Here is a 24,184-nt window from a genome sequence, read left to right on the forward strand (position 1 = left end):
TTCAATATGAAAGCAAGGAGACATTCGGTTATTTCACTTTCTGTTTCCTACAGGTAAAAACAAAATTAAAGCTATCAGTTTTCTTTTTTGTCTTCAATAGAATAAATGCATGTGTGATACAAAGAAGAGGTGTAAAGATGAGAGGCCGATGAAAGCCTAAAATAAAATCTGTGAAAAATGACGAATGTCAGCGCATGCCTCAAGTTGAACTGTTCATTACTTAGTTATGTAAACAAACCAAATATTGTTTGTATACTGATCCTGTGAAATTTGTATCTGTTTTTCTTTTTTTAGATGAGTTGGAGCAAAATGAGCCTACAATCATGGTAAAATCAGCTATTGTACAGCTGTGAGATGTCCAAACGATACAGAAAGATTAGACTCTTCATTTTTTTTCCCCTGGAACTGAGCAGGCACTGTTTAGCTCATCTTAGACGCTGCATGAACACAAACCTCAACACATGCTGTAGCTACTCTGTGTGTGCTCTCACTTCCTGCTGGCTCTTGCTACATTATTGTACCACTTCCTGTTCCAGTGCAGTTATGTTTTTGTATAGCTTATTAATTATATATGTATATAATGACTTATTCCATTGTGTAATCCTCATGTCCTCAGCCACACTCTCTGCTGAACCACTTACATTCACATTATTCACTTAGTGTGTTTTTAGGGATTTGCTAGCTTAGCATAGCTACTAGCTTAGCTCTTAGCAGACTCACTAACAACATGGTTTGTTTTCCTGTCCCTCCTGCACTTTCGTGCTCTTTGTGTCAGTTGTTTAGTTACTCCTTGACGTCCTTTAGCAGTACTGGTACTTGTAATGAATTATAGCCTGTTTGTAGCTTTGGAGGCCAGGCTTAGTGTATTTGAGACCCGGCTTCATACCCTGAAAATCCTGTAGTTAGCCAGGCCCCTGTAGTCAGTAGCCTCTTTCCCACCAACGGGGTTCCGGAGCCGGTGCCTTAATTTGAACCATTTGGCGGGTTTTCCACCGCGGAAGCACTCGGTGCTCTGCCGAAAAACAGGTTCAATTCCGGCCCTGCAAGCTAGCTGGTCTCGAACCAAGAACGCGTGACGAAAGCGGCAGAAGGGCGTGACTCTGCCGTCTCAACATCAAGTTTTCTACCGTATTACATGTGTATTACATGAGAAAAGCGAAGCGATTTTCACGGCTGTGAATTAGGTTGGGCTCTAAGGCTGAACTTGCTGCTTTGTATCAGTTCATATCACAGATAAAAGGACACAAAGTGCGTACTTGTCGCCTTGCTCTAATGTCTGTGTTTACCTCTGTGCTGCACACCGATACTGCAGTTTGGTTTGGACCGTAAAACTTGCAAAACTTTGCAGCACAACAAAGGGGAGCGTGTTCTTCCACGTCTGTGCGCTTCGGTTTCCTTGTCCAGACAAGGACCCGCCCACACTCATACGTAGAGGAGCAGTTCACAGAAACGCGGTGGAAACGCAGGCCCGTTCTTCAGCATTTCGCAGGTTCACTGGGAACAGCACGCGCATGGCACGCCAACCGGCTCCTCGCCGGTGGGAAAGTAGCTAGTGTGGACCAAGGTAGTCGGGAAATCAGGCTCAACTCCGTTTTGAGAAACTTGAAGCTAGTGACACCAGCATAGTTGATTGTACTTCCAGGGGGTAAAGCAGGAGACATAGTAGGAAATTTTAAACTGCTTAACGTAAATTTGGTAAAATAATCCACAGCGGCAATTATGTCACCTGGTTGTGGTAATCAGAGGTCACTAAACTTAATATTGAAATTGTGTGTAACTTGACCAAAACAATGTCGGACTCTGTAGTTTTCTATGGACCTCCAGTTGGACACGTTTAGCCACATGTTATCCTTAAATTGCTGGCTTTTTGAGTGGTGCCCAGAAAATGATGTGAGCTTTATAGATAATTTTGGAATTTTCTGGGGAAAACCCAGTTTGTTAGGAGAGATGGCATCCATCCTACTTTGTATAAAGCAGCTAGAAACCTGGACAAATATATTAAACTCCCCAAAACTGACTATCCAGGGTTAATGCCAGGAAGCAGAGTTGCAGTCTTACATGCCTCTCTGCAGCTTCTCTCCTCCTGCCATCCCCATAGATGTTGCTGCTCCCAGGCCACCAAAAAACAAACCAAAAATCACCAAAAAATTATTTAAGCATAAAAAATTCAAAGGAAAAAAAAATTGCATTCTCAACTGCACCAAAGGTTAAAACAGTTATATACAGTAAAATTAGGTCTCTTTTTTCTAAGTTCCTTTTAGTAAATCATTTAATAATTGATCAATATATTGATTTATTCTGCCTTACAGAAATTTTGTTACAGCAGGATGAATATGTTATTTTAAATGAATCAACAGCCCCAAGTCACACTAACTATCAGAATGCTCAAAGCACAGGCTGTGGAGGAGGAGTAGCAGCAATTTTTCAGTCCAGCTAATTAACTAACCATAACTAATTTTAAAATTAACGTAGATGCTGAAATTTCCATTCGGCAGTAGTATTTAAATACATAACATGCATTTTTATTGCTATGCAGATGATACCCAACTTTATCTATCCATGAAACCAGATGACACACACCAATTAGTTAAACTGCAGGAATGTCTTAAAGACGTTAAGGCCTGGATGACCTCTAATTTCCTGCTTCTAAATTCAGATAAAACTGAAATTCTTGCACTCGGCCCTACAAACCTTAGAAATATGGTGTATAATTAGATACTCTGGATGGTATTAGGTTGTCCTCCGGTAACACTGAGAAATCTTGGAGTCATTTTTGACCAGGATATGTCCTTCAATGCACATATTAAACAAATATGTAGGACTGCTTTTTTGCATTTGTGCAATATTTCTAAAGTTAGAAACATCTTGTTTAGAGTGATTTTGAAAAGCTAATTCATGCATTTCTTATTTCTAGGCTAGACTAAATTATTAAATTATTACTATTAGGTTGTCCCAAAAGCTCCCTGAAAAGCCTTCTGCTGATCCAAAATGCTGAAGCTAGAACACTTCACTCTTAGACTACTGGGTTTCTTGCGGTTCCTAGGATACTTAAGAGTAGAATAGTAGGCAGAGTCTTCAGTTTTCCAGTTTGGATTCGGGAGACAGACACCCTCTCTAGTTTTAAGATTAGACTTAAAAGTGTCCTATTTGATTAGCTTATAGTTAGGGCTGGATCAGGTGACCCTGAACTATCCCTGCAATTGACCTACACTGCTGGAGGTTTCCATTAAGCACTGAGTGTTTTTTTTTTTCACTAATTTCTTTTCATTCTCTGTGTTTATACACCACTCTGCATTTAATCATTAGGTATTATTAATCTCTGGCTCTCTTCTACAGCACGTTTCTGTCCTAGCTCCCACTCCTCACCTCCAAACAGTCACAGCAGATGGCTGCCCCTGAATCTGGTTCTGCTGGAGGTTTCTTCCTGTTAAAAGGGAGTTTTTCCCACTCTCACCAAGTGCTGCTCATAGGGGATTGATTGTTGGGGTTTTCTCTGTATTATTGTAGGGTATTTACCTTATAATATAGAGTGCCTTGAGGCAACTGTTTGCTGTGATTTGGCACTATATAAATAACATTGAATTAAACTGAATTGGATTTGTGTCATGTCTCCTAATAGCACATGTTTTCACAGTCTGATTCACTGAATAAACCTGATGATGCTCAACACCCAGAGCAGAAAGACGAAAGCACAGGGCGAGAGTCTAAAAACACATCTGCATTATCTACCACTAATGAAACAGGTAATATGAACATGGGGAACTGATTAAACATTTTAGACTTTGTATTTAAGCACAGCAAAGAATTGTTACACACACCAGCCTGCAGAGGAGAGTCAAACATTGAAGGACACAAAAGTAACAACTCAGTGTTTCTAAACACCATAGATGTAAACATTAAAATCACTTTAATTACTTCTTTTATTTATTTACCATTCAATTAAATCAAAAATTGATCTGTGAGACACTGAATTATGTAGCTTAATGTGGTTTTTTTTTTTTCTTTTTAGTGATTCCTCAGCTCACACTTGTGTTAACTGGGGACCCAAGCTCCATTGAGGTTGGATCAAAAAACCTTTTACTTGACCATGATAAGCAAACAAATGTGGAACAGTTTTCATCAAAACTGTATGATTTGTGTGGTCGACACATCTCTGTCATTAACATGCTCGGCCTTCAAGACACTCAGAAAATCCCTTTGAATCAGAGAATTCATGCCTTTCTCTTACTGCTGCCAAATGGTCTGCACAGCAGCCAGTACTGTTCAGGAGTGCAGTGGTTAGAAAAAGTTTTTGGGAGAGAAGCACTTTCTAATTTAATCACAGTTGTGACTCATGAATCAGGTGAAAAATGTCAAAGTGCTTTAAAACAACTGAAAGCTAGTACTGGCTTTGATGAAAAAAGATATCATACTTGTACAAGAAGTATGATGGATGAACAAGAGATAGTAGATCTGCTGGAAAAAATAGATTACATGGTCTCTGACAATGATCTACAAAGTCACAGTGGAGTGATGTGTGCTGACAAAAGAAAAGAACAGAAAGGACACCAGGAGGACAAATCCCATCATGAAGAAAAAACAGACTCAGAGGTTCAGACAAATAAAGGTATCTGTCTGTCTGTATATATATATATATGACTGCCTTTTGCCCATTTCACTGTAGCCATTCTTAATCCTTGCATAGTGCTTCGATCAATTTTTAACTATGGTCTCATTTGACGCCACAATTAGGGAAAAAAATGAAAGTCACATTTTCAGAGTAAAACTATTATACATAATGTAAAGTTGTAAAGTTTTCCCTGCAGGTGAGCTGTCTGTTATGTCTACTCCATTATCAACCACTAAGAAAATCTGTCATCCCCTCTAACACAAAATGTGCAAATACAATGATTTGGAGATGACTGCCTGGATCTTTCCTTGTAAAATAATTCTTTTCTATGTTGTCTTGCAGTAGAAGAGGATACAAATGAAGTCAAGGTAATTTATTTAAATTACATGAAAGCATGTTCTTTCTAAAAACTACTGGAATATAGGTATGCAAAAGACATACTGGTTTTCTGCTTTATTTGGTAACAACACTTGATCTGGTATTTGCCTATGAATTCCAGAAGAAATCACAGGACAGTAGGTACTAATGAACTACTGTTAATGTTCATGTTTCCAGTTCCAGGCATACCATGACAATTAACAGCAAAGCCCCAATTTTTCAGTATACCAAATCAGTCATTTAAATATAATATAATCATCAAAGAGTTATTATCTAATCCTTGTAATGAGTTGTAGTATCAAGTGTTGAAATCAATAACCTATACAGTCATTCAGGTTAGAGGACTTTTTGGTGCTAGTACGGAAACTAGATTATTTGGACTAACTTAGACCTCAGTCACTCACCTAGAGTCCAATGAGTGACCATCTGACAACCACCTGTAGCTGGAGTAAAAGGGAAATAATGTGACAACACAGGTGAACGAAATATACTAATGAGACAAGGGGAAGTAAACCTAAACACAAAGCACAAGGACACAACATCGTCAAAATAAAGCAGGAAGCAACTAAACAAGATACGTATGCAAACTTGACACAGAGGGAACCTAAACCAAGAAGGGCCGAGACTAAACACAGAAGCACATGGAAAAAACAAATAAACAATCAGATATGACAAGAAATAACCAAACACAAAACACTGGGCCACCGGCCCAGGATCATGACAAAATCCCAAATAAATTCAAATTTGTGCACCAGATTCTTGTTTTAATTAAAAAGTCAATGAAGATGGATGCAGTTCAACAACATCATTAAAAACTCTAATTTACATTGACAATCATACATGATATTTAAAAGTGAAATTCAATGGGTTAACTTGTTTTTTTTCTTGCAAAGTGAATTTTTTTCACTAGAAAAGTTCCATTTCGGATGTTTAGCTCTAATGTGTTGACAGTTACTGCTGCTTCAGTTTGCACAGCACACGTATTTGTTTCCCCTTGCTATTTTTTGTGTAGTTTTTAAGTGAGTGCACACACCATGTGAGCTGTTGATCATGTGTGCTGGACACTGCTCTAATTTCTTCCTTCCTTTTGTTATGGACGAGTATTTACCAAAGCATTGTGAATCTCAGATGATGTAGCCAGTAAATAAGGTGGTTTCAACTCCTTGTTTTCTCAGAGTGAATCAGGGAATGAGCACGCTGTTCAAGCAGATAAAAGTGAAGACAGCACAGCAGGAGAAAGAGAACCTGAATGTGAAACTCTGCAACTACATGTACCTGATGAGAAGGGTAACTTTTTAATGAAAACTTTGTACAGTGACAAATTTTCCATCAAAAAAGTGTTTCGGTTATAACTTAAACTCGACTTTGTATGACATGATAAAACACTGGCTATTTAAACAAATGTGTGATATTTGTAGGCTCCGACTCTTCAGCTGGACAGACTGAAGAAAGTAAAGAAGTGACCAGTGAGCAGAGCAGGGACCTGTCCATTTATGAAGGTGACTGTCATGTCCTGGGCCATTTGCCCAGCGTTTTGTGTTTGTGTTTGGTTTCATATTTCCTGAGTTGATTGTTGTCTCTTTGCCCTCATGCTCTAGTCTTGCCCCAGTGCTTCCTTGTGTTTTGGTTTTTGTTCCCGGCCTTTGTTGCTCCCTGCCGGGTTTTTGTTTTTGTTTTGGGCCCTCCTTCCTGGTCCCCCGCTTCCCACCCTGTTCTGGTTTTGGGTTTTGGCCGTCGAGAGCCGGCCTTTGGGAAGGGGAGGCGGGGGGGGGGGGGGGGGGGGGGGGGGTACTGTCATGTCCTGGGCCATTTGCCCAGCATTTTGTGTTTGGTTTCATATTTCCTGAGTTTTTGTCCCCAATGTGTTTTGATTCTTGTTCCCTTTGTCCCTGTCTCCCTCTGTATCTATGGTCTTGTGTCTGTTTTGTCAGCTTGTCTGTCCTCTGACCCTCGGTGATTCTTATGCTGTTTTATTCCTAGTGTTGTGACTAGTCTGCGTCTCTGTCCTGAGTCTGTGTGCCAGTTCCCCGTGTTGAGTCTGCATGTTCCTGGGTTAGTCACTTCCTGTTTTATTTTGACAGTCTGGTTTTCCCTCTGCTTTGTTTTTAGTTTTGCTTCCCCTGTGTTATTGGTTTCATTTGCCTCACCTGCTGTGCCCTGCTGTTTCCTCTTGCCCTGATTACCCATTGTGTATTTAAGCCCTCAGTTTCCTTTTGTTCTTGTTCGCGTCGTTGATGTTGTTGTGCCAGCGTGTTCCTGTGTTTCCTGTGTCTACCCTCAGAAGGATTTTTGTATTTGTTCCCCCCCATCCGTAAATAAACACCCTTTTACGTCGTGCCTACCTCTGGAGTCCTGCGTTTTTGGCCCTTCTCCGCCTGTCCGTGACAGTGACACAATGACAAATCCAAGTTCAACATCTCAGTCTCTTATCCATCCATCCATCCGTCCATCTATCCATTCTCTCTCGCTTATCCGTGGCCGGGTTGCTTGGGCAGGAGCCTAAGCAAAGAAGCCCAGATTTCCCTCTCCCAGCCACCTCCTCCAGCTCATCCGGAGGGACCCCAAGGCGTTCCCAGGCCAGCCGAGAGATATAATCTCCCCAGCGTGTCCTGGGTCTACGACGGGGCGTCCTCCCGGTGGGACATGCCCGGAACACCTCACCCAAGAGGCGGCCAGGAGGCATCCTAATCAGATGCCTGAGCCACCTCAACTGGCTCCTTTCGATGTGGAGGAGCAGCGGCTCTACTCTGAGCTCCTCCCGGATGGCCGCACTCCTCACCTTATCTCTAAGGGAGAGGCCAGCCACCCTTCGAAGGAAACTCATTTCTGCCACTTGTATTCGTGATATTATTCTTTCGGTCACTACCCAAAGCTCGTGACCATAGGTGAGGGTAGGAACGTAGATCGACCGGTAAATCGAGAGCTTCGCTTTTACACTAAGCTCCCTCTTCACCACGACCGACCGGTGCAGCGTCCGCATCACTGCAGAAGCAGCCCCGATCCGTCTGTCGATCTCCCGCTCCCTTCTTCCATCACTCGTGAACAAGACCCCGAGATAGTTGAACTCCTCCACTTGGGGCAAGAACTCGTTCCTGAGCCGGAGAGGGCAATCCACCCTTTTCTGGCTGAGGACCATGGCCTCAGACTTAGAGGTGCTGATTCTCATGCTGGCCGCTTCACACTCCTCTGTGAACCGTTCCACTGCGAGCTGGAGGCCACCCCCTGATGAAGCCAACAGAACCGCATCATCCGCAAAAAGCAGAGATGAGACTCTGAGGCCACCCAGGAAGAAGCCTTCCGCCACCTGGCTACGCCTACAAATTCTGTCCATAAAAATTATGAACAGAATCGGTGACAAAGGGCAGCCCTGACAGAGTCCAACACCCACAGGAAATGAATCCGACTTATTACCGGCTATACGGACCAAGCTCTCACTGTGGTTGTACAAAGACTGAATGGCCCGCAACAACAGGCCAGACACCCCATACTCCCGCAGGACCTCCCAAAGTACACCCCGAGGGACACGGTCGAATGCCTTCTCCAAGTCCACAAAGCCCATGTAGACTGGTTGGGCAAACTCCCACGCACACTCCAATATCCTTGAGAGGATAAAGAGCTGGTCCACCGTTCCGCGACCAGGACGAAAACTGCATTGTTCCTCCTGGATCCGAGGTTCGACTAATGGACGGACCCTCCTTTCCAGCACCCTGGCATAGACCTTACCGGGGAGGCTGAGGAGTGTGACCCCCGAAATTTGGAGCACACCCTCCAGTCTCCCTTCTTAAAAGATGGGGACCACCACCCTGATCTGCCAATCCAATGGCACTGCCCCAGATCTCCACGCGATGTTGCAGAGGCGTGTCAACCAAGACAGCCCTACAACATCCAGAGCCTTCAGGAACTCAGGGCAAATCTCGTCCACCCCAGGGGCCCTGCCACCAGTGATGGTCAAGTCATCTCCCTCGTTCCCAGACTCTGCTTCCACTACAGAAGGCGTGTCAGTGGGATTCAGGAGGTCCTCGAAGTATTCCTTCCACCGTCCGACTATAGCCTCACTTGAAGTCAGCAGCACCCCACCAGCACTATAAACCGTGGGAGTGGAGCACTGCTTTCCCCTCCTGAGTCGCCTGACGGTTTGCCAGAATCGCTTCAATGCCGTTTTTATCTATAGAATTAATTATGAAGCTGTATGTAAAACTCGACTCTGATCCAGCAATCTGCTTGTTGTGCTATTACCCTGCAGGAGATGAGAAGACTGAAGATGAAACAGAGGTAAAGATGAATTCTTTCAATCTTTGGCATTCTTCTTATACAACAGATCTCTGTTTTTGTGTTTGTCTTTTTAATGAATATATGCATTTCTTTCTTTTCTTAGTCATACTTTTTAAATGGTTGTAAAATGACACTACTGTTGTCTGCTCCCTTGTCACTAGGGCTCGCAACAGTAGGCAGTGCCACATGTTTGATTTTTCATTCCGTGTGCCCTCTATGCACAGCAAATGTGTTAACCACTACACTATGGAGACTTCCAGATGCTCATAAAAGAAAGAAAGAAACTGCTCCTTCAGTTTCACTCATACCAGCCACTATCTTCCAAATGACAAATTGCATCCAGATAAAAAGCCATTAAAAAGTCAAACAAAAAACAACATGCAAAATTATTGAAATCAAGAAGAAATAAACCAAAGTCCACCAACTCAAAACTCTCCCAAATGAGGGAAAAAAAATGCACATCAGACCTTGATGAATGAAATGTTCAAAATGGAACATTTTACAGACTCGGTGAAAAGAAAAAACAACCAAACATCACCATGTTTGGTGGAAAACTCTCTTTCTGTCTGTATACACAGTTGTAGGAAGATATTTATTTAAATTCATCCCTCTTGTGAATTCCATGATAATTTGGGATTTTCAATGATTCCTATAGTTTCTATAATATTTGAAAATCCTTTTTATTAATAACAAATGTGTGTATACGTTTGATATTTGTGGATTAGAGAAAATCCCAAATAAATTCAAATTTGTGCACCAGATTCTTGTTTTAATTAAAAGACAATGAAGATGGATGCAGTTCAACAACATCATTAAAAACTCTAATTTACATTGACAATCATACATGATATTTAAAAGTGATATTCAATGGGTTAACTTGTTTTTTTTCTTGCAAAGTGAATTTTATTCACTAGAAAAGTTCCTTTTCGGATGTTTAGTTCTAATGTGTTGACAGTTACTGCTGCTTCAGTTTGCACAGCACATGTATTTGTTTCCTCTTGCTATTTTTGTGTAGTTTTTAAGTGAGTACACACACCATGTGGGCTGTTGATCATGTGTGCTGGACACTGCTCTAATTTCTTCCTTCCTTTTGTTATGGACGAGTATTTACCAAAGCATTGTGAATCTCAGATGATGTAGCCAGTAAATAAGGTGGTTTCAACTCCTTGTTTTCTCAGAGTGAATCAGGGAATGAGCACGCTGTTCAAGCAGATAAAAGTGAAGACAGCACAGCAGGAGAAAGAGAACCTGAACCTGAAACTCTGCAACTACATGTACCTGATGAGAAGGGTAACTTTTTAATGAAAACTTTGTACAGTGACAAATTTTCCATCAAAAAAGTGTTTCGGTTATAACTTAAACTCGACTTTGTATGACATGATAAAACACTGGCTATTTAAACAAATGTGTGATATTTGTAGGCTCCGACTCTTCAGCTGGACAGACTGAAGAAAGTAAAGAAGTGACCAGTGAGCAGAGCAGAGACCTGTTGTGCTATTACCCTGCAGGAGATGAGAAGACTAAAGATGAAACAGAGGTAAAGATGAAATCTTTCAATCTTTGGCATTCTTCTTATACAACAGATCTCTGTTTTTGTATTTGTCTTTTTAATGAATATATGCATTTCTATCTTTTCTTAGTCATACTTTTTAAATGGTTGTAAAATGACACTACTGTTGTCTGCTCCCTTGTCACTAGGGCTCGCAACAGTAGGCAGTGCCACATGTTTGATTTTTCATTCCGTGTGCCTTTTATGGACAGCAAATGTGTTAACCACTACACTATGGAGACTTCCAGATGCTCATAAAAGAACGAACGAACAAACGAACGAAAGAAAGAAAGAGAGAAAGAAAGAAAGAAAGAAAGAAAGAATGAAAAAAAAACAGAAGAAAGAAAGAAAGAATGAAAGAAACTGCTCCTTCAGTTTCACTCCTACCAGCCAGTATCCTCCAAATGACAAATGGCATCCAGATAAAAAGCCATTAAAAAGTCAAACAAAAGACAACATGCAAAATTTCTGAAATCAAGAAGAAAGAATCCAAATTCCACCAACTCAAAACTCTCCCAAATGAGGGAAAAAAATGCACATCAGACCTTGATGAATGAAATGTTCAAAATGGAACATTTTACAGACTCAGTGAAAAGAAAAAAACAACCAAAAATCACCATGTTTGGTGGAAAACTCTCTTTCTGTCTGTATACACAGTTGTAGGAAGATATTTATTTAAATTCATCCCTCTTGTGAATTCCATGATAATTTGGGATTTTCAATGATTCCTATAGTTTCTATAATATTTGAAAATCCTTTTTATTAATAACAAATGTGTGTATACGTTTGATATTTGTGGATTAGAGAAAATCCAAAATAAATTCAAATTTCTGCACCAGATTCTTGTTTTAATTAAAAAGACAATGAAGATGGATGCAGTTCAACAACATCATTAAAAACTCTAATTTACATTGACAATCATACATGATATTTAAAAGTGAAATTCAATGGTTTAACTTGTTTTTTTTCTTGCAAAGTGAATTTTTTTCACTAGAAAAGTTCCTTTTCGGATGTTTAGTTCTAATGTGTTGACAGTTGCTGCTGATTCAGTTTGCACAGCACATGTATTTGTTTCCTCTTGCTATTTTTGTGTAGTTTTTAAGTGAGTACACACACCATGTGGGCTGTTGATCTTGTGTGCTGGACACTGCTCTAATTTCTTCCTTCCTTTTGTTATGGACGAGTATTTACCAAAGCATTGTGAATCTCAGATGATGTAGCCAGTAAATAAGGTGGTTTCAACTCCTTGTTTTCTCAGAGTGAATCAGGGAATGAGCACGCTGTTCAAGCAGATAAAAGTGAAGACAGCACAGCAGGAGAAAGAGAACCTGAACCTGAAACTCTGCAACTACATGTACCTGATGAGAAGGGTAACTTTTTAATGAAAACTTTGTACAGTGACAAATTTTCCATCAAAAAAGTGTTTCGGTTATAACTTAAACTCGACTTTGTATGACATGATAAAACACTGGCTATTTAAACAAATGTGTGATATTTGTAGGCTCCGACTCTTCAGCTGGACAGACTGAAGAAAGTAAAGAAGTGACCAGTGAGCAGAGCAGAGACCTGTTGTGCTATTACCCTGCAGGAGATGAGAAGACTGAAGATGAAACAGAGGTAAAGATGAAATCTTTCAATCTTTGGCATTCTTCTTATACAACAGATCTCTGTTTTTGTATTTGTCTTTTTAATGAATATATGCATTTCTTTCTTTTCTTAGTCATACTTTTTAAATGGTTGTAAAATGACACTACTGTTGTCTGCTCCCTTGTCACTAGGGCTCGCAACAGTAGGCAGTGCCACATGTTTGATTTTTCATTCAGTGTGCCTTTTATGCACAGCAAATGTGTTAACCACTACACTATGGAGACTTCCAGATGCTCATAAAAGAACGAACGAACAAACGAACGAAAGAAAGAAAGAGAGAAAGAAAGAAAGAAAGAAAGAAAGAAAGAATGAAAAAAAAACAGAAGAAAGAAAGAAAGAATGAAAGAAACTGCTCCTTCAGTTTCACTCCTACCAGCCAGTATCCTCCAAATGACAAATGGCATCCAGATAAAAAGCCATTAAAAAGTCAAACAAAAGACAACATGCAAAATTTCTGAAATCAAGAAGAAAGAATCCAAATTCCACCAACTCAAAACTCTCCCAAATGAGAAAAAGAAAAGCACATCAGACCTTGATGAATGAAATGTTCAAAATGGAACATTTTACAGACTCAGTGAAAAGAAAAAAACAACCAAACATCACCATGTTTAGTGCAAAACTCTCTTTCTGTCTGTATACACAGTTGTGGGAAGATATTTATTTAAATTCATCCCTCCCATGAATGCCATGGTAATTTGGGATTTTCAATTGTTTCTATAGTTTCTATATTTGATAATCATTTTTTTAATAACAAATGTGTCTATACATGTATGTTTGACATTTGTGGTTTAGAGAAAATCTAAAATAAATTCAAATTTGTGCACCAGATTCTTGTTTTAATTAAAAAGTCATTGAAGATGGATGCAGTTCAACAACATTATTAAAAACACTAATTTACTGCAATATTCATGCCTATCTATGTGAATTTCAGACTACAGCTGTATATTGCAGTCATAGATAGATAGATGGATAGATCCAGAACCTGTTTGAATTACCAGACTTTGTCATTAACTGTAGTGACTCTGTTTTTTCATCAGGTAGCTGTAATGTCAAAATTTCAAAATAAATCTCTACTAATAACTTCATCTTTTAGTACAGTACACCAGTATAAACTGCCATTTCCATCAACATCAGTGGTTTTTTAACAGTTTTTAAAGCTTTTCTTCCACATACAAATCTATTCCCGTCTTTTCCCTTAATTCTTTATCTTCATTTAGTTTTGTTCTTTTGCAAGAGAAAAATGAGTAAAGAGATTAATGTGCATGATATATAAAATAGAAATTCAATGGGTTAATCTATTTTTTTTTCTTGCAAACTCAATTTTTTCTCTTGCAAAAATCCTTTTCTGGTGTTTGGTTCTAATGTGTTGACAGTTACTGCTGCTTCAATTTGCACAGCACACGTATTTGTTTCCCCTTGCTATTTTTTGTGTAGTTTTTAAGTGAGTGCACACACCATGTGGGCTGTTGATCATGTGTGCTGGACACTGCTCTAATTTCTTCCTTCCTTTTGTTATGGACGAGTATTTACCAAAGCATTGTGAATCTCAGATGATGTAGCCAGTAAATAAGGTGGTTTCAACTCCTTGTTTTCTCAGAGTGAATCAGGGAATGAGCACGCTGTTCAAGCAGATAAAAGTGAAGACAGCACAGCAGGAGAAAGAGAACCTGAATCTGAAACTCTGCAACTACATGTACCTGATGAGAAGGGTAACTTTTTAATGAAAACTTTGTACAGTGACAAATTTTCCATCAAAAAAGTGTTTCGGTTATAACTTAAACTCGACTTTGTATGACATGATAAAACACTGGCTATTTAAACAAATGTGTGATATTTGTAGGCTCCGACTCTTCAGCTGGACAGACTGAAGAAAGTAAAGAAGTGACCAGTGAGCAGAGCAGGGACCTGTCCATTTATGAAGGTGACTGTCATGTCCTGGGCCATTTGCCCAGCGTTTTGTGTTTGTGTTTGGTTTCATATTTCCTGAGTTGATTGTTGTCTCTTTGCCCTCATGCTCTAGTCTTGCCCCAGTGCTTCCTTGTGTTTTGGTTTTTGTTCCCGGCCTTTGTTGCTCCCTGCCTGGTTTTTGTTTTTGTTTTGGGCCCTCCTTCCTGGTCCCCCGCTTCCCACCCTGTTCTGGTTTTGGGTTTTGGCCGTCGAGAGCCGGCCTTTGGGAAGGGGGGGGTACTGTCATGTCCTGGGCCATTTGCCCAGCATTTTGTGTTTGGTTTCATATTTCCTGAGTTTTTGTCCCCAATGTGTTTTGATTCTTGTTCCTTTTGTCCCTGTCTCCCTCTGTATCTATGGTCTTGTGTCTGTTTTGTCAGCTTGTCTGTCCTCTGACCCTCGGTGATTCTTATGCTGTTTTATTCCTAGTGTTGTGACTAGTCTGCGTCTCTGTCCTGAGTCTGTGTGCCAGTTCCCCGTGTTGAGTCTGCATGTTCCTGGGTTAGTCACTTCCTGTTTTATTTTGACAGTCTGGTTTTCCCTCTGCTTTGTTTTTAGTTTTGCTTCCCCTGTGTTATTGGTTTCATTTGCCTCACCTGCTGTGCCCTGCTGTTTCCTCTTGCCCTGATTACCCATTGTGTATTTAAGCCCTCAGTTTCCTTTTGTTCTTGTTCGCGTCGTTGATGTTGTTGTGCCAGCGTGTTCCTGTGTTTCCTGTGTCTACCCTCAGAAGGATTTTTGTATTTGTTCCCCCCCATCCGTAAATAAACACCCTTTTACGTCGTGCCTACCTCTGGAGTCCTGCGTTTTTGGCCCTTCTCCGCCTGTCCGTGACAGTGACACAATGACAAATCCAAGTTCAACATCTCAGTCTCTTATCCATCCATCCATCCGTCCATCCATCCATTCTCTCTCGCTTATCCGTGGCCGGGTTGCTTGGGCAGGAGCCTAAGCAAAGAAGCCCAGATTTCCCTCTCCCAGCCACCTCCTCCAGCTCATCCGGAGGGACCCCAAGGCGTTCCCAGGCCAGCCGAGAGATATAATCTCCCCAGCGTGTCCTGGGTCTACGACGGGGCGTCCTCCCGGTGGGACATGCCCGGAACACCTCACCCAAGAGGCGGCCAGGAGGCATCCTAATCAGATGCCTGAGCCACCTCAACTGGCTCCTTTCGATGTGGAGGAGCAGCGGCTCTACTCTGAGCTCCTCCCGGATGGCCGCACTCCTCACCTTATCTCTAAGGGAGAGGCCAGCCACCCTTCGAAGGAAACTCATTTCTGCCACTTGTATTCGTGATATTATTCTTTCGGTCACTACCCAAAGCTCGTGACCATAGGTGAGGGTAGGAACGTAGATCGACCGGTAAATCGAGAGCTTCGCTTTTACACTAAGCTCCCTCTTCACCACGACCGACCGGTGCAGCGTCCGCATCACTGCAGAAGCAGCCCCGATCCGTCTGTCGATCTCCCGCTCCCTTCTTCCATCACTCGTGAACAAGACCCCGAGATAGTTGAACTCCTCCACTTGGGGCAAGAACTCGTTCCTGAGCTGGAGAGGGCAATCCACCCTTTTCTGGCTGAGGACCATGGCCTCAGACTTAGAGGTGCTGATTCTCATGCTGGCCGCTTCACACTCCTCTGTGAACCGTTCCACTGCGAGCTGGAGGCCACCCCCTGATGAAGCCAACAGAACCGCATCATCCGCAAAAAGCAGAGATGAGACTCTGAGGCCACCCAGGAAGAAGCCTTCCGCCACCTGGCTACGCCTACAAATTCTGTCCATAAAAATTATGAACAGAATCGGTGACAAAGGGCAGCCCTGACAGAGTCCAACACCCACAGGAAATGAATCCGACTTATTACCGGCTATACGGATCAAGCTCTCACTGTGGTTGTACAAAGACTGAATGGCCCGCAACAACAGGCCAGACACCCCATACTCCCGCAGGACCTCCCAAAGTACACCCCGAGGGACACGGTCGAATGCCTTCTCCAAGTCCACAAAGCCCATGTAGACTGGTTGGGCAAACTCCCACGCACACTCCAATATCCTTGAGAGGATAAAGAGCTGGTCCACCGTTCCGCGACCAGGACGAAAACTGCATTGTTCCTCCTGGATCCGAGGTTCGACTAACGGACGGACCCTCCTTTCCAGCACCCTGGCATAGACCTTAACGGGGAGGCTGAGGAGTGTGATCCCCCGAAATTTGGAGCACACCCTCCAGTCTCCCTTCTTAAAAGATGGGGACCACCACCCTGATCTGCCAATCCAATGGCACTGCCCCAGATCTCCACGCGATGTTGCAGAGGCGTGTCAACCAAGACAGCCCTACAACATCCAGAGCCTTCAGGAACTCAGGGCAAATCTCGTCCACCCCAGGGGCCCTGCCACCAGTGATGGTCAAGTCATCTCCCTCGTTCCCAGACTCTGCTTCCACTACAGAAGGCGTGTCAGTGGGATTCAGGAGGTCCTCGAAGTATTCCTTCCACCGTCCGACTATAGCCTCACTTGAAGTCAGCAGCACCCCACCAGCACTATAAACCGTGGGAGTGGAGCACTGCTTTCCCCTCCTGAGTCGCCTGACGGTTTGCCAGAATCGCTTCAATGCCGTTTTTATCTATAGAATTAATTATGAAGCTGTATGTAAAACTCGACTCTGATCCAGCAATCTGCTTGTTGTGCTATTACCCTGCAGGAGATGAGAAGACTGAAGATGAAACAGAGGTAAGGATGAATTCTTTCAATCTTTGGCATTCTTCTTATACAACAGATCTCTGTTTTTGTGTTTGTCTTTTTAATGAATATATGCATTTCTTTCTTTTCTTAGTCATACTTTTTAAATGGTTGTAAAATGACACTACTGTTGTCTGCTCCCTTGTCACTAGGGCTCGCAACAGTAGGCAGTGCCACATGTTTGATTTTTCATTCCGTGTGCCCTCTATGCACAGCAAATGTGTTAACCACTACACTATGGAGACTTCCAGATGCTCATAAAAGAAAGAAAGAAACTGCTCCTTCAGTTTCACTCATACCAGCCACTATCTTCCAAATGACAAATTGCATCCAGATAAAAAGCCATTAAAAAGTCAAACAAAAAACAACATGCAAAATTATTGAAATCAAGAAGAAATAAACCAAAGTCCACCAACTCAAAACTCTCCCAAATGAGGGAAAAAAAATGCACATCAGACCTTGATGAATGAAATGTTCAAAATGGATCATTTTACAGACTCGGTGAAAAGAAAAAACAACCAAACATCACCATGTTTGGTGGAAAACTCTCTTTCTGTCTGTATACACAGTTGTAGGAAGATATTTATTTAAATTCATCCCTCTTGTGAATTCCATGATAATTTGGGATTTTCAATGATTCCTATAGTTTCTATAATATTTGAAAATCCTTTTTATTAATAACAAATGTGTGTATACGTTTGATATTTGTGGATTAGAGAAAATCCCAAATAAATTCAAATTTGTGCACCAGATTCTTGTTTTAATTAAAAAGACAATGAAGATGGATGCAGTTCAACAACATCATTAAAAACTCTAATTTACATTGACAATCATACATGATATTTAAAAGTGAAATTCAATGGGTTAACTTGTTTTTTTTCTTGCAAAGTGAATTTTTTTCACTAGAAAAGTTCCTTTTCGGATGTTTAGTTCTAATGTGTTGACAGTTACTGCTGCTTCAGTTTGCACAGCACATGTATTTGTTTCCTCTTGCTATTTTTGTGTAGTTTTTAAGTGAGTACACACACCAAGTGGGCTGTTGATCATGTGTGCTGGACACTGCTCTAATTTCTTCCTTCCTTTTGTTATGGACGAGTATTTACCAAAGCATTGTGAATCTCAGATGATGTAGCCAGTAAATAAGGTGGTTTCAACTCCTTGTTTTCTCAGAGTGAATCAGGGAATGAGCACGCTGTTCAAGCAGATAAAAGTGAAGACAGCACAGCAGGAGAAAGAGAACCTGAACCTGAAACTCTGCAACTACATGTACCTGATGAGAAGGGTAACTTTTTAATGAAAACTTTGTACAGTGACAAATTTTCCATCAAAAAAGTGTTTCGGTTATAACTTAAACTCGACTTTGTATGACATGATAAAACACTGGCTATTTAAACAAATGTGTGATATTTGTAGGCTCCGACTCTTCAGCTGGACAGACTGAAGAAAGTAAAGAAGTGACCAGTGAGCAGAGCAGAGACCTGTTGTGCTATTACCCTGCAGGAGATGAGAAGACTGAAGATGAAACAGAGGTAAAGATGAAATCTTTCAATCTTTGGCATTCTTCTTATACAACAGATCTCTGTTTTTGTATTTGTCTTTTTAATGAATATATGCATTTCTTTCTTTTCTTAGTCATACTTTTTAAATGGTTGTAAAATGACACTACTGTTGTCTGCTCCCTTGTCACTAGGGCTCGCAACAGTAGGCAGTGCCACATGTTTGATTTTTCATTCAGTGTGCCTTTTATGCACAGCAAATGTGTTAACCACTACACTATGGAGACTTCCAGATGCTCATAAAAGAACGAACGAACAAACGAAAGAAAGAAAGAAAGAGAGAAAGAAAGAAAGAAAGAAAGAAAGAAAGAAAGAAAGAAAGAAAGAAAGAAAGAAAGAATGAAAAAAAAAACAGAAGAAAGAAAGAAAGAATGAAAGAAACTGCTCCTTCAGTTTCACTCCTACCAGCCAGTATCCTCCAAATGACAAATGGCATCCAGATAAAAAGCCATTAAAAAGTCAAACAAAAGACAACATGCAAAATTTCTGAAATCAAGAAGAAAGAATTCAAATTCCACCAACTCAAAACTCTCCCAAATGAGAAAAAGAAAAGCACATCAGACCTTGATGAATGAAATGTTCAAAATGGAACATTTTACAGACTCAGTGAAAAGAAAAAAACAACCAAACATCACCATGTTTAGTGCAAAACTCTCTTTCTGTCTGTATAAACAGTTGTGGGAAGATATTTATTTAAATTCATCCCTCCCATGAATGCCATGGTAATTTGGGATTTTCAATTGTTTCTATAGTTTCTATATTTGATAATCATTTTTTTAATAACAAATGTGTCTATACATGTATGTTTGACATTTGTGGTTTAGAGAAAATCTAAAATAAATTCAAATTTGTGCACCAGATTCTTGTTTTAATTAAAAAGTCATTGAAGATGGATGCAGTTCAACAACATTATTAAAAACACTAATTTACTGCGATATTCATGCCTATCTATGTGAATTTCAGACTACAGCTGTATATTGCAGTCATAGATAGATAGATGGATAGATCCAGAACCTGTTTGAATTACCAGACTTTGTCATTAACTGTAGTGACTCTGTTTTTTCATCAGGTAGCTGTAATGTCAAAATTTCAAAATAAATCTCTACTAATAACTTCATCTTTTAGTACAGTACACCAGTATAAACTGCCATTTCCATCAACATCAGTGGTTTTTTAACAGTTTTTAAAGCTTTTCTTCCACATACAAATCTATACCCGTCTTTTCCCTTAATTCTTTATCTTCATTTAGTTTTGTTCTTTTGCAAGAGAAAAATGAGTAAAGAGATTAATGTGCATGATATATAAAATAGAAATTCAATGGGTTAATCTATTTTTTTTTCTTGCAAACTCAATTTTTTCTCCTGCAAAAATCCTTTTCTGGTGTTTGGTTCTAATGTGTTGACAGTTACTGCTGCTTCAATTTGCACAGCACACGTATTTGTTTCCCCTTGCTATTTTTTGTGTAGTTTTTAAGTGAGTGTACACACCATGTGGGCTGTTGATCATGTGTGCTGGACACTGCTCTAATTTCTTCCTTCCTTTTGTTATGGACGAGTATTTACCAAAGCATTGTGAATCTCAAATGATGTAGCCAGTAAATAAGGTGGTTTCAACTCCTTGTTTTCTCAGAGTGAATCAGGGAATGAGCACGCTGTTCAAGCAGATAAAAGTGAAGACAGCACAGCAGGAGAAAGAGAACCTGAATCTGAAACTCTGCAACTACATGTACCTGATGAGAAGGGTAACTTTTTAATGAAAACTTTGTACAGTGACAAATTTTCCATCAAAAAAGTGTTTCGGTTATAACTTAAACTCGACTTTGTATGACATGATAAAACACTGGCTATTTAAACAAATGTGTGATATTTGTAGGCTCTGACTCTTCAGCTGGACAGACTGAAGAAAGTAAAGAAGTGACCAGTGAGCAGAGCAGGGACCTGTCCATTTATGAAGGTGACTGTCATGTCCTGGGCCATTTGCCCAGCGTTTTGTGTTTGTGTTTGGTTTCATATTTCCTGAGTTGATTGTTGTCTCTTTGCCCTCATGCTCTAGTCTTGCCCCAGTGCTTCCTTGTGTTTTGGTTTTTGTTCCCGGCCTTTGTTGCTCCCTGCCTGGTTTTTGTTTTTGTTTTGGGCCTTCCTTCCTGGTTTCCCGCCTCCCACCCTGTTCTGGTTTTGGGTTTTGGCCGTCGAGAGCCGGCCTTTGGGAAGGGGGGGGGGGGGGGGGGGGGGGTACTGTCATGTCCTGGGCCATTTGCCCAGCATTTTGTGTTTGGTTTCATATTTCCTGAGTTTTTGTCCCCAATGTGTTTTGATTCTTGTTCCCTTTGTCCCTGTCTCCCTCTGTATCTATGGTCTTGTGTCTGTTTTGTCAGCTTGTCTGTCCTCTGACCCTCGGTGATTCTTATGCTGTTTTATTCCTAGTGTTGTGACTAGTCTGCGTCTCTGTCCTCAGTCTGTGTGCCAGTTCCCCGTGTTGAGTCTGCATGTTCCTGGGTTAGTCACTTCCTGTTTTATTTTGACAGTCTGGTTTTCCCTCTGCTTTGTTTTTAGTTTTGCTTCCCCTGTGTTACTGGTTTCATTTGCCTCACCTGCTGTGCCCTGCTGTTTCCTCTTGCCCTGATTACCCATTGTGTATTTAAGCCCTCAGTTTCCTTTTGTTCTTGTTCGCGTCGTTGATGTTGTTGTGCCAGCGTGTTCCTGTGTTTCCTGTGTCTACCCTCAGAGGGATTTTTGTATTCGTTCCCCCCCATCCGTAAATAAACACCCTTTTACGTCGTGCCTACCTCTGGAGTCCTGCGTTTTTGGCCCTTCTCCGCCTGTCCGTGACAGTGACACAATGACAAATCCAAGTTCAACATCTCAGTCTCTTATCCATCCATCCATCCGTCCATCCATCCATTCTCTCTCGCTTATCCGTGGCCGGGTTGCTTGGGCAGGAGCCTAAGCAAAGAAGCCCAGGTTTCCCTCTCCCAGCCACCTCCTCCAGCTCATCCGGAGGGACCTCAAGGCGTTCCCAGGCCAGCCGAGAGATATAATCTCCCCAGCGTGTCCTGGGTCTACGACGGGGCGTCCTCCCGGTGGGACATGCCCGGAACACCTCACCCAAGAGGCGGCCAGGAGGCATCCTAATCAGATGCCTGAGCCACCTCAACTGGCTCCTTTCGATGTGGAGGAGCAGCGGCTCTACTCTGAGCTCCTCCCGGATGGCCGCACTCCTCACCTTATCTCTAAGGGAGAGGCCAGCCACCCTTCGAAGGAAACTCATTTCTGCCACTTGTATTCGTGATATTATTCTTTCGGTCACTACCCAAAGCTCGTGACCATAGGTGAGGGTAGGAACGTAGATCGACCGGTAAATCGAGAGCTTCGCTTTTACACTAAGCTCCCTCTTCACCACGACCGACCGGTGCAGCGTCCGCATCACTGCAGAAGCAGCCCCGATCCGTCTGTCGATCTCCCGCTCCCTTCTTCCATCACTCGTGAACAAGACCCCGAGATAGTTGAACTCCTCCACTTGGGGCAAGAACTCGTTCCTGAGCCGGAGAGGGCAATCCACCCTTTTCTGGCTGAGGACCATGGCCTCAGACTTAGAGGTGCTGATTCTCATGCTGGCCGCTTCACACTCCTCTGTGAACCATTCCACTGCGAGCTGGAGGCCACCCCCTGATGAAGCCAACAGGACCGCATCATCTGCAAAAAGCAGAGATGAGATTCTGAGGCCACCAAGGAAGAAGCCTTCCGCCACCTGGCCACGCCTACAAATTCTGTCCATAAAAATTATGAACAGAATCGGTGACAAAGGGCAGCCCTGACGGAGTCCAACACCCACAGGAAATGAATCCGACTTATTACCGGCTATACGGATCAAGCTCTCACTGTGGTTGTACAAAGACTGAATGGCCCGCAACAACAGGCCAGACACCCCATACTCCCACAGGACCTCCCAAAGTACACCCCGAGGGACACGGTCGAATGCCTTCTCCAAGTCCACAAAGCCCATGTAGACTGGTTGGGCAAACTCCCACGCACACTCCAATATCCTTGAGAGGATAAAGAGCTGGTCCACCGTTCCGCGACCAGGACGAAAACTGCATTGTTCCTCCTGGATCCGAGGTTCGACTAACGGACGGACCCTCCTTTCCAGCACCCTGGCATAGACCTTACTGGGGAGGCTGAGGAGTGTGATCCCCCGAAAGTTGGAGCACACCCTCCAGTCTCCCTTCTTAAAAGATGGGGACCACCACCCTGATCTGCCAATCCAATGGCACTGCCCCAGATCTCCACGCGATGTTGCAGAGGCGTGTCAACCAAGACAGCCCTACAACATCCAGAGCCTTCAGGAACTCAGGGCGAATCTCGTCCACCCCAGGGGCCCTGCCACCAGTGATGGTCAAGTCATCTCCCTCGTTCCCACACTCTGCTTCCACTACAGAAGACGTGTCAGTGGGATTCAGGAGGTCCTCGAAGTATTCCTTCCACCGTCCGACTATAGCCTCACTTGAAGTCAGCAGCACCCCACCAGCACTATAAACCGTGGGAGTGGAGCACTGCTTTCCCCTCCTGAGTCGCCTGACGGTTTGCCAGAATCGCTTCAATGCCGTTTTTATCTATAGAATTAATTATGAAGCTGTATGTAAAACTCGACTCTGATCCAGCAATCTGATTGTTGTGCTATTACCCTGCAGGAGATGAGAAGACTGAAGATGAAACAGAGGTAAAGATGAAATCTTTCAATCTTTGGCATTCTTCTTATACAACAGATCTCTGTTTTTGTATTTGTCTTTTTAATGAATATATGCATTTCTTTCTTTTCTTAGTCATACTTTTTAAATGGTTGTAAAATGACACTACTGTTGTCTGCTCCCTTGTCACTAGGGCTCGCAACAGTAGGCAGTGCCACATGTTTGATTTTTCATTCCGTGTGCCCTTTATGCACAGCAAATGTGTTAACCACTACACTATGGAGACTTCCAGATGCTCATAAAAGAAAGAAAGAAACTGCTCCTTCAGTTTCACTCATACCAGCCACTATCTTCCAAATGACAAATTGCATCCAGATAAAAAGCCATTAAAAAGTCAAACAAAAAACAACATGCAAAATTATTGAAATCAAGAAGAAATAAACCAAAGTCCACCAACTCAAAACTCTCCCAAATGAGGGAAAAAAAATGCACATCAGATCTTGATGAATGAAATGTTCAAGATGGAACATTTTACAGACTCGGTGAAAAGAAAAAACAACCAAACATCACCATGTTTGGTGGAAAACTCTCTTTCTGTCTGTATACACAGTTGTAGGAAGATATTTATTTAAATTCATCCCTCTTGTGAATTCCATGATAATTTGGGATTTTCAATGATTCCTATAGTTTCTATAATATTTGAAAATCCTTTTTATTAATAACAAATGTGTGTATACGTTTGATATTTGTGGATTAGAGAAAATCCAAAATAAATTCAAATTTGTGCACCAGATTCTTGTTTTAATTAAAA

General features: G+C 41.8%; 1 protein-coding gene across 1 annotated transcript in view; it reads left to right on the top strand.

Moving 5' to 3' along the window:
• The window catches only part of LOC115797625 (interferon-induced very large GTPase 1-like), a 54,394-nt gene that overhangs the window by 6,909 nt on the left and 23,301 nt on the right, over positions 1-24,184 (top strand). Inside the window, exons 2-16 of the mRNA XM_030754222.1 lie at positions 6,163-6,274; positions 6,406-6,486; positions 9,231-9,259; positions 10,438-10,549; positions 10,681-10,796; positions 12,067-12,178; positions 12,310-12,425; positions 14,053-14,164; positions 14,296-14,376; positions 17,096-17,124; positions 18,304-18,415; positions 18,547-18,662; positions 20,319-20,430; positions 20,562-20,642; positions 23,377-23,405. Coding sequence (XP_030610082.1) covers positions 6,163-6,274; positions 6,406-6,486; positions 9,231-9,259; positions 10,438-10,549; positions 10,681-10,796; positions 12,067-12,178; positions 12,310-12,425; positions 14,053-14,164; positions 14,296-14,376; positions 17,096-17,124; positions 18,304-18,415; positions 18,547-18,662; positions 20,319-20,430; positions 20,562-20,642; positions 23,377-23,405 — 1,350 coding nt within the window. The remainder of the gene's footprint in view (positions 1-6,162; positions 6,275-6,405; positions 6,487-9,230; positions 9,260-10,437; positions 10,550-10,680; positions 10,797-12,066; positions 12,179-12,309; positions 12,426-14,052; positions 14,165-14,295; positions 14,377-17,095; positions 17,125-18,303; positions 18,416-18,546; positions 18,663-20,318; positions 20,431-20,561; positions 20,643-23,376; positions 23,406-24,184) is intronic.

The sequence above is a fragment of the Archocentrus centrarchus genome, chromosome 18 (genome assembly GCF_007364275.1).
Source record: "Archocentrus centrarchus isolate MPI-CPG fArcCen1 chromosome 18, fArcCen1, whole genome shotgun sequence".
Classification (NCBI taxonomy): domain Eukaryota; kingdom Metazoa; phylum Chordata; class Actinopteri; order Cichliformes; family Cichlidae; genus Archocentrus; species Archocentrus centrarchus.